The 13,091-nt window shown below is 55.5% G+C and overlaps 6 protein-coding genes across 6 annotated transcripts; 3 read left to right on the top strand and 3 right to left on the bottom strand.

Moving 5' to 3' along the window:
* Positions 1 to 168: 168 nt before the first annotated feature.
* On the bottom strand, positions 169 to 603 carry CHGG_01701 (uncharacterized protein; the record flags this gene model as incomplete). The annotated part of the gene is made up of 4 exons (XM_001220921.1): positions 169 to 232; positions 305 to 391; positions 451 to 512; positions 568 to 603. 4 exons carry the CDS (start codon positions 601 to 603, stop codon positions 169 to 171), a joined length of 249 nt encoding a protein of 82 aa, XP_001220922.1.
* A 388-nt stretch (positions 604 to 991) lies between these two features.
* CHGG_01700 (uncharacterized protein) lies at positions 992 to 3,983 on the top strand (the record flags this gene model as incomplete). Its single annotated transcript, XM_001220920.1, has 3 exons — positions 992 to 1,284; positions 1,347 to 2,143; positions 2,206 to 3,983. 3 exons carry the CDS (start codon positions 992 to 994, stop codon positions 3,981 to 3,983), a joined length of 2,868 nt encoding a protein of 955 aa, XP_001220921.1.
* Positions 3,984 to 4,621: 638 nt separating this feature from the next.
* Positions 4,622 to 5,942, top strand: CHGG_01699 (uncharacterized protein; the record flags this gene model as incomplete). The annotated part of the gene is made up of 3 exons (XM_001220919.1): positions 4,622 to 4,744; positions 4,815 to 5,256; positions 5,437 to 5,942. 3 exons carry the CDS (start codon positions 4,622 to 4,624, stop codon positions 5,940 to 5,942), a joined length of 1,071 nt encoding a protein of 356 aa, XP_001220920.1.
* Positions 5,943 to 6,532: 590 nt separating this feature from the next.
* On the bottom strand, positions 6,533 to 6,827 carry CHGG_01698 (uncharacterized protein; the record flags this gene model as incomplete). The annotated part of the gene is made up of 2 exons (XM_001220918.1): positions 6,533 to 6,697; positions 6,813 to 6,827. The coding sequence occupies 2 exons, from the start codon at positions 6,825 to 6,827 to the stop codon at positions 6,533 to 6,535; spliced, it is 180 nt and encodes a 59-aa protein (XP_001220919.1).
* Positions 6,828 to 7,965: 1,138 nt separating this feature from the next.
* Positions 7,966 to 11,168, top strand: CHGG_01697 (uncharacterized protein; the record flags this gene model as incomplete). Its single annotated transcript, XM_001220917.1, has 6 exons — positions 7,966 to 8,074; positions 8,161 to 8,293; positions 8,482 to 8,977; positions 9,347 to 9,362; positions 9,603 to 10,324; positions 10,407 to 11,168. The coding sequence occupies 6 exons, from the start codon at positions 7,966 to 7,968 to the stop codon at positions 11,166 to 11,168; spliced, it is 2,238 nt and encodes a 745-aa protein (XP_001220918.1).
* Positions 11,169 to 11,822: 654 nt separating this feature from the next.
* CHGG_01696 (uncharacterized protein) lies at positions 11,823 to 12,729 on the bottom strand (the record flags this gene model as incomplete). The annotated part of the gene is made up of 4 exons (XM_001220916.1): positions 11,823 to 12,201; positions 12,288 to 12,440; positions 12,512 to 12,597; positions 12,709 to 12,729. 4 exons carry the CDS (start codon positions 12,727 to 12,729, stop codon positions 11,823 to 11,825), a joined length of 639 nt encoding a protein of 212 aa, XP_001220917.1.
* Between the last annotated feature and the right edge of the window lie 362 nt (positions 12,730 to 13,091).

The raw sequence follows: 13,091 nt of genomic DNA, 5'->3' as shown, positions 1-13,091 counted from the left end.
GAATGGGGGCATAACGATCTGACTCTAATAGCCTGCATTCCCAACCTGCATCCAAACACAACCTTAACGCCGTCTTGTAAAACCAGAATGCGGGCGGAGCCCGAGTATCGGTATCTCGAAAATCAAATGGTCGCCCCCCTTCAACGCCCCATACATGTTGTCCGAAATTTACGAGTCCTGATGTGTTTGCTGCATCTCGATCTTCTTGTAGTTCCGACCATCAGGTGTGTATCTAGAACAAAGTGTCAGCACTCCGGCTCGGTACCCATCCATGCACACAACCCCCATATTGTAGGCAACGTACTTGAGAAGCTTCTCGATGAGGTCAACGTGTGTCATAACCATACGCCTGCAGCAGTACCGCTTGCATCCAAGTTGATCTAGGGCGTCGCTGTTGGATTGGTTAGTACGCTGGGCCGCCTGTTTGTTGTACGGAGCGCTTTAACCTACCCATCACTAAGGCCATCCTCCTCAATTAGCTTGACGAACTTCTCCCAGAGATCGCCCGTCACCTAGACGAGGGGTTAGTTTGTGAGCGCCGCGGGTCAGTCGGGGCGCGCAACCCACTTTGCCACACGAGAAGCAGCGGATCGGAATGATCATTTTGTCGTGGTTGTTGTGTGAGTATCAGTTGGTTTTAGTTGAGGGTTGTTTATAAACTCGGGGGTCCCCTGGGTGCGGTGTAGTCTCGAGTCGCGGCGCAGGATTCGATGATCGCGTTCTTTGATTGACAAATTCGTTGATCGCGGCAGGTTGCTTTGGGGATCCTCAAATCTTTGTTCACCAGGCTAGGCATTGGTCTGTGCTATCGCTGATAAGCAAGATGCCCCACTCTAACTTTTTTTGACGACTCCGCCAAAATTTCTTTCTGCCTACCAGCAATTGGAGACGGTCTTGGTGTTTGTCTTGAGGCATTGGCTTGTTCTATTTAGTCCATATCGCCGCTGTCCCAATTCCTCTGTTCCAACCACAACCCTGAATGACCTCGAAGATGGACGTAAACGGCGACACAGCGTCTTTGAAACGGAAGCGCGAACCGAAGGACGATCCGAAACTGTCCCAAAAAAAGCACCGTCGGAAATCGAAACTCCAAGAGAATGCGACTGGGGAAGGTACTACGGATAATGCGGCGTTACAAAACACCAACGGCGATCTTGAGCTTCTAGACACAACATCACGAGCCCTAACGAGGCCTGAAAAGGAAAAGTTGGCATCATGGAAGTTGTCTAAGCCAATGGGTGGGAGGATGCTGGATATCGATCCTGTCTTCTCTCCTGATGAACGGTGAGTGACGACGACTGCACATGGGTGATTATACTCAGGAGAGCTTTCACTGACAATAACAGACACCTCATAATCACCTACAACACTTCTATTCAGGTGTACTCGACTGAGGACTCTTTGCTTGTCCGCAGGATCGCCCTCCCCCTGACAAAAACGGACGACGACAACGAGCTCGTGTCAGCGCATATCGTGTCCTCGGTATTATCAAAGTGCGACACGGACTACATTTGGGTCGCATGCTCTGATGGACGTATTTGGCACATCAATTGGACATCTGGCCTGGGCGTCGATACTCCCTTCAAGACCGAGGCCAAGAAGCTGCTGGACGTAACGGTGGACGCGGTGGAAGTGGGCGGGAAGTCGGAGGATATCTTACTGGTTTTGAAGAGGCTCACTTGGAGCTCTGCGCAAATAGTTGCCTACAACACCAAGGCGCTATCGACGGGGGCAGGCAAGCTTCTCCACACCTACGACGAGAGCCCGCAATTACTGCGGTTTGTCGCCGGTGGTAGATTGATTGTCGCGGCAGCAAAAGAGACTTTGCACCTTGGGCTGCTAAAGGCGAAAAAGGTGGCGTCTTTGGATGATCTGACATACCGCTTCCACTGCTTCGATGTCCCGGATCTTGTTAGCTGCTTGGACGTCCGACACACGACCCGGGCTACCAAGAAAGGAGGGGTTGAGCTCCAATACGTCGACGTTGCGGTTGGGTGCGCTCGGGGTGGCATCTATGTTTATCATGATTTGCTGTCCAAGTTGCCAGGGGAGGGATCCGGGTCCTCCAAGGCAGGTGTGATTCAACCAAAGAAGTACCACTGGCATCGCCGGGCGGTACATAGCGTCAAGTGGTCCCAAGATGGTAAGCAATCTTTTACGTGAAATGTGCATACTTTCCGGGGCCGTCTGACTAACTAGTGGCAGGCAACTACCTCATTTCCGGTGGCTGCGAGACCGTTCTCGTTCTCTGGCAAGTCGATACGGGCAGGCTTGATTTTCTGCCACACCTTTCCGCAACTATCGAAAACATCGTCGTCTCACCCCGAGGGTCATCATATGCGGTTCATCTCGATGACAACTCAACCATGATACTATCCACTGCCGAAATGAAACCGACGATGTACGTCTCGGGGATTCAGTCACTCGTTCTGGGCGATCGTCAACCCAAAGAGTCCCTGGTCCGCCGCGTCTGGCGCCCTGTCGAAGAAATAGCGGCTCCGTTGGTTGCCGCCGTCAATCCCCAAATACCGTCGCAATTGTTTCTCTGTGTCGGCAACGGGCAACAAGCGACTCTAGGAGGGGGCTCGTCTACACCACTTCTCCAGGTGTTCGATTTATCCTCATTTCACGGCATCACCAAGCATGCCATTGCCCGGACTAATCCGACGGACGCGAATATCACCAACGAGGGCGTTCCCGTCGTAGAACCGACCGCTACCAAACTTGCCTTCTCTCGAGATGGCAAGTGGCTTGCCTCAGTCGACGAATGGCAACCGCCCGAACGAGACACAGACGTTTTTCTGACCGGCTCCAAAACCCCCGCGGAGGCATCCCGAGAGAGGCGCGAGATCCATCTTAAGTTCTGGGAGGCCGGGGCAAAAGATCAATCTTTCCAACTCGTAACTCGCATCAACGACGCTCACCATACGGATCGAACCCAACCAATATTTGACCTCGCCAGTGACCCGACTTCATCCCAGTTCGCTACGATCGGTAATGATGGGGTGGTACGGTTTTGGACTTCGAAGATGCGCAAGAGAGATGGACTCGCAGCTACCGGTCCCGACGGCGAGCCATTGCGGAGCTGGTCTTGTTCTCGGACCGTTCCGCTTCCCATTTATGAACAACAGGATGACTCCGTCGAGACCCCCAAGAATGTGCCATGCAGCGGCGCCATTGCATTCTCGGAGGACGGGTCCATCCTTTTCGCCGCCTTCGGCCCCCCCTCTGGCGCAGTGGTGGTGGCCATTGATACCGAGACTGGTGCTTTCCGGGACGTTGTGTCTGGCATGTTCAGGGGCGAGATTCGCGCCATGGAGTCTATGGGATCCACCTTGATTATGCTATCCGAGGAACTTGTTGTCTACGACATCGTGTCGGATGAGCTGCTTTATAGCTACTCTCTGAAGGAGACGTCGGAGGCCGCAAAGCGACTTAGCCAGCTCGCAGTCAACTACGAGTCGAGGAGTGTTGCCCTTGTTGCGCCTGTCCCACATCAAAATCAGGACAAGATGAAGAGGGGCGCGAGGTCAGAGCTTGTTGTCTTGGCCATCGAAGGAGACGAACCCCAGCTGATTCAGACATTTCCGCACTTGATCACATCAGTGATCGCTGCCCCGTCTTCCTCCGGGTTCATCGTGGTCGATTCGGCAGCCCAGATCTGGTCCGTGGCTGAAGGCCCCGAGCAAGCACCCCTGCTCCAGCCCTTGGCAGATTTAGGAGTCGATGGTGACGCCACTACCACCGGAGACGCGACCTCTGGCGAACTCGAGCTTCATGAGGGTGAGGCCAGCGATGAAGAAATGGAGGATGTCGACCAGGATGTGGAGATGGAAGATGAAGACGACACCCACGCTGCTGTTGTGGCGCCACAGCGACTCGCCAAGATATTCAATGCTGCCCCGGCATTCGCCATGCCGCCAATCGAAGACATCTTCTACCAGGTGGCCGGGTTGTTCTCTACCAAGCCGGTTAACGCTTAGTGTCGGCTACATTTATCCAACTTTTCTTCCCCACCCAGAAAAGCATGGTCCACGCCGCGAATACCTTTGCGCTGCGACAGATTGTATGCTGCCCCGGGCCTATTCCAACTATCGATGAGTTCTGGAGAGCACATCAGGATTGGAAGTACCTCCGGTTAGCTTGGTGCCGAAAAGGGCCTCTGGATGTGTCAAGGTTGAATATTTCACTTTGACCATCCGGAAGCGAAGCGGGGCGGCAACCGCCGATTCGGAGCTCGCGGGCGGCCCGGTCAATTCAAGTAGCATGGCTGAGCGCGCTCCCAAACAACCGCGCCGAAGATTGGCTGTCTGGCTCCGCTGCCCCGCGTCTTTGGCTGTTAGTGTGGTGTGAATTGCGGGGCAGGGATGGCAACTCCGATTACGCCATTCTTGAAGGGCGCACGAGGTACTGCATATAATGGGCTGGTTTCTCTTTCCCGAGGTACCAAGCTTGTTAGTAGAAGTAAAGAAAGTTCTGGGCGGTCTTATGATTAGATACCCTGTTGGCATAATCCTCAATATATGCAGTTGTTGCAGGGACGGTAACCTGCTTTGACGTTTCCCACTACTCCCAGCCTCAACCCCCAGTGTAGCTCTTCTCAGGGCACCCAACACCGACCATGTCCTTCACCTCGATCCCCATTTTGGATTTGGCCCTGGCCCGGGACCCAGCCACAAAGCCCGGGTTTTTATCTGAGCTGCGGCATGCCTTAATGGAGGTCGGGTTCCTCTATCTCAAGAATGTAGGCATATCAGACGATTTCTTCCAGCAGGTGATCGAAGAGGGCAGGGCCTTCTTCGACATACCCACAGATGAGAAGTATGGTCAACACAAGTCCTCTCACCTTGTTACCTCTGAAAGCTGAATATCTCCCCAGGCTCAAAATCGAGATGAAGAATGCGCCGTCCTTCCTAGGCTACTCACGTCTGTCAGCCGAGGTCACAGCTGGTGCGATCGACAACCGCGAACAGATCGACCTCTCGACGGAGCACCCGGTGCCCGGCCCGGACGCACCGCGGTACTACAATTTGCTGGCGCCAAACCAGTGGCCGTCACCGGAGGTGCTGTCCAACTTCCGGCCCATCTTCACCGAGTACATGAAGCGCATGGGCGCCATCTCCATCTACTTCACTAGCCTGATCGCCGAGGCCATCGAGCTCCCGAGCGGCGCGTTCAACAAGTACTTTGACGCGGATCAGCAGCACAAGCTCAAGATCGTCAAGTACCCCGATGTTGGTGAGCTCGGCGCCGAGGGTAAGGGAGGAAAACCAAGGGGTTGGGCCACATAAAGATAGCAGTACGTTTGTGTCCCCCCCCCCCAACTCCCCTTCTGCCCTTTTCCACCCGCTACCCTCCTCCCCCTCTTAATCACAAACCAAAAACCAAACTCTAACCCACTTCCCCTTCAAAGTGCTCACCTCCTACTTCCTACAGGCTCCCCCCACCGCGGCCTGCAAGTCCAAAACATGCGCGGCGCGTGGATCGACTGCCCGCCCATCGCGGGCACGCTGGTAGTGGCCATCGGGCAGGGGCTAGAGGCACTGACGGGCGGGGTGTGCGCGAGCACGACGCACCGCGTGCTGTCGCCGGCGGCGGGCGCGGGCGCGCGCTACTCGATCCCCTTCTTCCAGGGCGTCAGCGGCGACGCGCGCTTCGCCGACCTCGAGACGGTCGGCGTCGGCGCGGTGGTTCCTGCCCACGTGCGCGCCCAGCGCGAGGCGGTGCTGCGCGCCAATGGGGGCCGGTTGGATGAGGTGGAGTTTACGTTTCGTGGGGGGGGTGTTGCTGAGACGTTGGGGGAGGCGACACTGAGGAATCGCGTCAAGAGTCATCCGGATGTGGGGGAGAGGTGGTATCCGGATATTTTGGAGAGTATCAGGGAGCAACAGCGGAAGGAGGCTGCTGCTGCTGCTGCTGCTACTCCTGCTGTTGTTGGGTGAGTGCGAGGCTAGCAGAGGCGTAGGCGTATCGAAATGACCAACGGTTGGCGTCTTTTTATAGAACAATCAATGGGCAAGCAAGCAAGTAAGCATATCTCTGAACCATATTCCCATGGACTTTGGGACCGGTTAGCACAGTGGAGTATGTCGGACCCTCTGTCGGCTCCGCATCATTGGTAACTGGACTCCGTCGCTCGCCCATCACATGCAAGAGATCAACTAGATGCTGCTGACCCGCTAGAAAACCCGACTGTCAACGCCTTCCATCTACGCCTTCTCAATAACCCAAGATTTCCCGCCCGTTCCTCGTAAAACTCGTGTCTCGTCGTGAACCTATGGTAGTGTGGTTGGCCCAATCATTTAGCTGCGGGAGTGGCGGCCGCGAACTCGGGGAAGCACTGCGGCAACGTCGCGTTGTGCTTGTTTACGGCGTGAAGGGTAAGCCTAAGGGAAAGACAATGTCAGTCTGGGCCGCCTGTCTGCTGGTGTACTTTTCGGAAGGTCGGGGGGTGGAAAGCGGACGGGGCAATCGTACTGAGGTTCGCGAGAAGTCGAGAGAAAGGTCTGCTTGCACTGATTGCAGATGATGTTCATCGCAGCAGTGTTCTGTTGAGAAAGGTCCGCGTTAGATCCTCCTCAGTGGTGCTAGCATCGTACTTGGGATACCACGGGGAACTTACGCTCTTCAGCTGCGAGACAGCCTTCGTACCGGCCTTCTTGTCATTCCGGGCGCGTTTCTGCGCAGCCTTGGCTCCCTGTCATGTGGTATCAGTAAATTGTCGAAAGGGGTCCTTCGATCGGCAGCAATGGCATTTCGGTTGGCGGAGAGTCGGGAAGGAGTCGACGTCGGCGGAGACAGGGGTTACATACGTTACCACCACCCATTTTGGAAGGGTTTCTCGGTTGCTTTTGTTTCTCGTGTCGTTGTTGGCTCGAGCCGATGCGATGGGTACGAGTTCCCGTCCTTTGCGACTTTTTTCTTACTTTTCAGCGGGTAAGAAAAGTGGCGCGCAGAAGAAGAAATGTTGGTTCTGCAACCGGAAGTCTCCATCGAGAAGGTCTGGATGCAAAAGCGACGCACGAGCCGCAACCTGGCTTGTCCACTGGTGGAAGAACAGCAGGGGTTAGGTGGCATGGGCGGTGGCTCAGGGCTGCTGACAGCTGACAGCCCGGACGAACCCCCAATATCCCGTTGTTCCATGACAAGAAGGGACGAATTAACTATGTCGCTACATCACGAGATGGTGGAAGAAAAACGAAAAAGCGAAGGAAAATGACCAGATGGTATTTTACTTGAATTTTCTTTTCCTTCACTTTTTACTGTGCTGATTTTCTGATCTTCCGATCATTTGTGTTCATCTGCTTGACCCTTGTTTAAGATCACAAGCAAGGGTGGTTGAAATGGCCGGCTGGGCATGCCAAGAGCAGCGCCTTTCTCAGGCGGTCCTCCCTTCATGCAACGTCTCATCTAACGATGTACTTCAAAGAAGTTTGCCGTATCGACTTCTCGAAACACCGAAGAAGAGCCTCAACTTCCATCCGTACGCCGTTCACCCGTCGGCCACGCCATACATCAAAGATCGGCATTTAGTTCAGAGGCCCGCGCTGCCGTGCCGCATGCGATCTGCTTCCGCTTAACCGGTTCTTAACGGTTTTCATTTTGGATGCGGCGATTCCGGGACTCGGGCGGCAGAAGCAACCTAAAGCAAGCCACAATTTTTTTTTTCGCTTCGCAAACGCGCTGAACCGAGAGACAGCCGCGCTTGCATCCGCCTGCCCCAGCAAGGGATTCTTCCAGAACAGACACCGAACTCGTGGCCTTATTGAAAGACGCCCGGACCACCAACCAGGACAGCGTATCGCCGGCGCGTCCTCCCGAATCTCGAATCCCTCGCTCTCCATCAGGTGGGCCTTGTGGACCCCGTCAATCCATCGCGCCAACCCGTTCATCCTAGCCAGCTGCCGTTGTTGGTCTTCTTGGTCCTGCAGTGTGACCCCGGCCCGGCATCACCAAGGAGCCGCAATGGCTAACACAGTCACTTGGTCGCCGGATACCATATCCGACAGCGAATTTCAAGAGGTTTTCGCAAGCTATCCTGCGTTCATCGCGGAGATATCCGACGCGAAGGGAGGTATGTAGGCACATCCCGTTTCGGGCCTTGCGTAGCAACGAACACCCAGCAGTCCAGCAGCAGCTTCTGATAGCCCCACCTCGCAGCCAAACCTGGCCAGGAAACACTGGCCAGCCTGGACCATTATCGCTATGGCACGGCTCTGGACGCCTTTGGTTCCGAGGACCCAGGCACGGCTATGGATCTCGATCACGTCAAAAAACTTGTCGAGTGGAAACTGTACGTCTAATCTCTCGCACCTCGTCGACGTCATGCCACTAGTCTCAACCCGGACGCCTTGGCGGGCGGATGGAGATGCAAAGCCGAGGATCCCGCATCGATGGAGCGGCGCTTAGACAAGCGCCCCTCGGCTCTGCTTGCTCTCACTGAGCAATCGACGACGAAACACATGCTGATTCTGGACTCAGTCGGCATGGGAAGTTTCGGCCCACCTTGATGAAACTAGTATCCTCAAACGAGCCGGGTTTCGTCCGGGACACCGTCCAAAAAGCCGTTGCGCACTTTCGGGACAAGGCTGATGTTTCCGGTGCCCTCAATATCCTAACCGAACTCAAGGGCATCGGGCCGGCCACCGCATCGTTACTCCTGGCAGTCCATGACCCAAAGCACGTCGTTTTCTTCGCCGATGAGGCATTCTACTGGTTGTGCTGCAATGGATCAAAGGCACCCATCAAGTACAACCAAAAGGAGTATACGGAGCTAAACAAACGAGCGCAAGCATTGACCAAGCGTCTCGGTGTTAAAGCAGTTGATATCGAGCGAGTGGCATTTGTTTTGATGAGACGGCCGAAAGACGAAAACACCGGTTCGGCGAGTGCGAGAAAACCGCCAGCCGGATCGGTGGCCGAAAAGCAGCTGGCAAAGAGAAAGGCATCGGGTGACAATTCCGCCGATGCAGTGCCTGTACGACGTTCAAAACGGGGGAAACAAGCATAGTGTAGACAAGGGGGTGTTCCGTACCAGGTAAACCCACCGGCTGGAACGATAGTTGCGGGACTTCGGGAAAGGCCATGAAAATGTTGCTGGCCCCTTGGCGGCTCGTCCTCAGCCCTGCAAAGAAGTTGTAAGCGAAACATGAGAAAGATACCCGAAGTGGTTCCGAACGAGACCCTCATGGCGGCAGACTGCTAAAATTCCCCTATTGGTGACCGCCACGATTATTCTCCGTGGACCTGCATGACCGGCCTGGCGGGCCGTGGCTGCGGACATGTATCCCCTGTCAATATCATGACGGACAAAACTGCCCGCATGCATTTACACCGGTCATGGCAGCCACATGGCAACCATGGTTAGTTAGCACGCAGGCAACTTGGGTCGACATGGGCAGTGTCCTTTTCATCATGATCAAAGGGACTGTCACGGTGGGTATATCTCCCGTATTCATTGCAAGCATCCTTCTCTTCCCCTCGCTCCTGGCTCATCTGTTCAACTTGTCCCGGGCACCCCCGGCACGCTTGCATGTATTTGCTTTATCCTTCATCTCTGTCATGTCAACTCTCATCGTTTCTTGCCATGGCCATCTCAATAGGGCCTCTTCCGATCTTGACGACCATGGTCGACCCCTTCTCCCGGGCAAGATGGGGTGAAACGCAGTCGTTTGCCTACCCTGGCCCCATTCAACTTACACCGAGATTCACTACTCTCAAGGAGGGCTTGACATCGAACAAGGAAACCGCTGTCAGTGCTTCGTGGCAACGGCTCCTCGGGCGTCTCTCAGAGGAAATCGATACGGTGTCATCCCTGGGATCCGAAGCCATACCCACCATCAACTTCAAGGATACCAACAAGTCGGAGCAAGCAAAAGATTTTTTGCGAGATCTTCGTCAAAGAGGAGTCGGGGTTATCCGCAACGTGATTCCCAAAGACACCGCTCTCGCTTGGAATCGAGAAGCAGATGAATACCTCAAACAGGGCTCGCCCAACAAACCAGCGCCAAAAGACACCGAATCTCAAGATGTATTTTGGAGTCCTGCCCAGGTTAAAGCTCGCGCCCACCCCAACGTTCTTGCTGCCCAGAAGTTTGCAATGAGCGTATGGCAGTCGAAAGACAAGAATGCCAGGGTAACAACAAGTTTTCCAATCTCATACGCCGATCGGATGGTGTTGCGGAAAGGAGATGGCCTCGAGGATGGCTTTTGCGCACGAGTAGACGGGGGCAGCGTCGAGCGGTGGGAACCTGACGGGTACGGCCGGGCCGGGACGTATAAAGATATATTTCAGGGCCGGTGGGAGGACTACGATCCCTGGGAGGTATGCAGATCTCCGCCACCCCTCCTCTCCCCTCCCAATCTCCTCCCAGGCACGTATTGACTTCTGACTTCGTCTGTTGCAGAGCAGCACCCGCTTAGGCGTAACAAGCGACTTATACCACAAAGCCGGCGCATGTTCCATATTCCGCATGTTCCAAGGCTGGCTCGCCCTCGACTCGATCTCGCCCGGCCCGGGCTCCCTGCAGGTCTGCCCCATCCCACGGCTCGCCACCGCCTACTTCCTCCTCCGCCCCTTTTTCTCTCCCCAACAAGACGAAGATCAACCATGGACCTTCAACCGCCCCCAAAACAGCATCCTCCACGGCGCCCTCCCAAGCTACGCCCAGCAAATCACCCCGGCCCTCCACCCCCACCTCCAGCTCGACCGCAGCATGGTGCCCGTCCCCCACCTCGAACCAGGTGACTACCTCGTCTGGCACCCGGACCTAATCCACGCCATCTCCCCCCACCCCGCTTCCCCCACCACCACCACCACCCACCCCAACCCCACAGCGCACCTCTACCTACCCGCCTGCCCCCTCACGCAAACCAACGCGCTCTACCTCGCGCGGCAGCGCAAAGCCTTCCTGCAAGGCCACGCGGGCCCGGACTTCGACCTGGTGGGCGGCAGCGGCAGCACGGCGGGGGTCGGGATGCGGGCCGGGGAGAGCGGGCACGCGGGGCGGCCCGGGGCGGAGGCGGTGGGGGCGGCGGGCGGGGAGGCCGGGCTGCGGGCGATGGGCCTGCTGGCGTGGGACGAGGAGGAGGCGGATGAGGATGAGGAGAGGGAGGTGTTGGCGATGGCGAACGGGATTCTGTTTCCGGATTTGTATGATATGTTGTGAGTTTGTGTTGGTGTGTTGGTTTTGGTTTGGTTTAGTCTGGTTCGGTTGTTTGCTTGCTTGTTTGTAAAGGGTAGGATGGGATGGATGGGGTGGCTTTTGTGTGTTTTCTGGTTGGTTTTGCTTGGTTGTCCTGTTCTTTTTCGACTCGGTTATAGAGGGAGAGGGTTCAAAAAACTGTTTTGGTTCTGGGGTACCTATGGGAGGATAGATTTGCGATACATTGCGCACGCATGACTACGCTTCTGGACCAGTCAGACATCATGCGATAGATGGAATTTACACATACACATCGATCAATATCGGCATTCGGTCCTAAAAGCATATCCATGGGATTGCAAAACACTTGGCTAAATAAACAAACGCCCGATTTCTCGCTCCAACTAACCACTTGTCAATTCATACACAATCCCCACCCTTCATCCCCGCCCATCGCCTCTTCTTGCCCCCATCTTCCATCCCCAATAGCCTCCCCTCACCCCCGCATTCAACCCATCCGAGACCAATGCGTGGTCTACGGCTATCCGGAGTCGGTTAAGCTTGCAGCTGGGGAGACCAAACGTTTGATGGCGCCCGCTTCCGATTTCTCGGAGCATCGCCCTCCTCCACCGCGGTGGCTTTGCTCAAAGAGTCAAGGTCGTGCCAAAGGTCAGTCACCTATTTGTCCTTCTTCGAGGACCCGTCCTCTTGGGTGCGGCCGTACTTCTCGGCCAGGGCGTCGTACTCCCGGTGGAGACCCGCGGCCTGCTTCTTGAGGGTGGCGATGTCCTGGTCGCGCAGCTCAACCTCGCGCTTGAGGCGCGAGATCTCACCCGGATCGCCGGCCATGGCCAGCTTCTCGGCCTGCTTGGTGTTCTTCTCGGTGCCCTCGTACTGCTTCAGCTTCTCCTCCAGGCGCAGCACGTCGAGGATCATGGTGTAGGTCCGGTTGAGGATCAGCGAGAGGAAGAGGGTGAAGCCGCAAAGATACATGTTGCGCTGCGAATAGAACTTGCGGGCCTGCACTTCGAGACGCTCATGGCCCATGATCGCTGGCCTGCTTGAGACGGTTAGCACCTGTGTCCCATCTTTGTTCTGTGCATACTAGGTGAAGGGGTAGGTATCTCGTTGCAGAGGACGTACGCAGATGCGCCTGTGTTTTCGGTGGCGGCTGCCAATTCGACTTGGACGCGGTAAACGCGGTTGACGCTGTCGATGAAGAGGATCAGGATGAAGACAAAGGTGATCTTCATCCAGTACTGGACCTTAGCCACGATTGGGTTCTCGGAGATGAAGCTAAAAGGAGGGGGGCAAATGGTTAGCTTCGCACAGGTCAGGAGATGGCATGGGGCCTAGGGAGAACCTACGTGAACACCTTCCTGCGCATCGCGAAAGGCAATGGCATGATCAAGAGCATGAAGAGGCCCATCTCCCCCACGAGGAGCAGAAAGACCTAGAAGCATGTCATGGTCAGTCCAAGAATCAATTTCCAAGGTCGCATGTGATCTCGTAGCTTGACGGGGAGTGGGGGAGTGCGAGTGCGCAGAGAGGAAAGAGAGCGTACCAAGGTGTAGTAGAGCGTCATCTTGGCTAGTGTTTAGCAGAGCGCTTTGGTACTGCTAGGTCTCTGGGATGATGTTGTAGTTGTTGTCGTCGGTGTTCTATAGGTGCCGAGTTAATTGGGAAGGACAGATTTGGATTTTGGCTAGAAAAGCAGAGAGCTGAGAGCTCTGCAGGGCGTCAGGAGCTGTGACGTGTTGTGTGTGGAAACCTGGGATGAAAGGCGGGCAGCTGCTTCCCTGCGCAACAGGGGTGGGAATCAAAAACGTCATTGCCTGTGGCTGATGGCAGGCAGAAATGAGATGGTCCGTGCACCAGAGTCATTCACATGCATGAACAAAGCTGACGAACCCTATCCCTAACCTCTTGCCATCTCCGCTTCCTTTG

This window comes from Chaetomium globosum, genomic scaffold, assembly GCF_000143365.1.
Source record: "Chaetomium globosum CBS 148.51 scaffold_1 genomic scaffold, whole genome shotgun sequence".
NCBI lineage: Eukaryota > Fungi > Ascomycota > Sordariomycetes > Sordariales > Chaetomiaceae > Chaetomium > Chaetomium globosum.
This window is presented reverse-complemented; position numbering and strand designations above follow the sequence as displayed.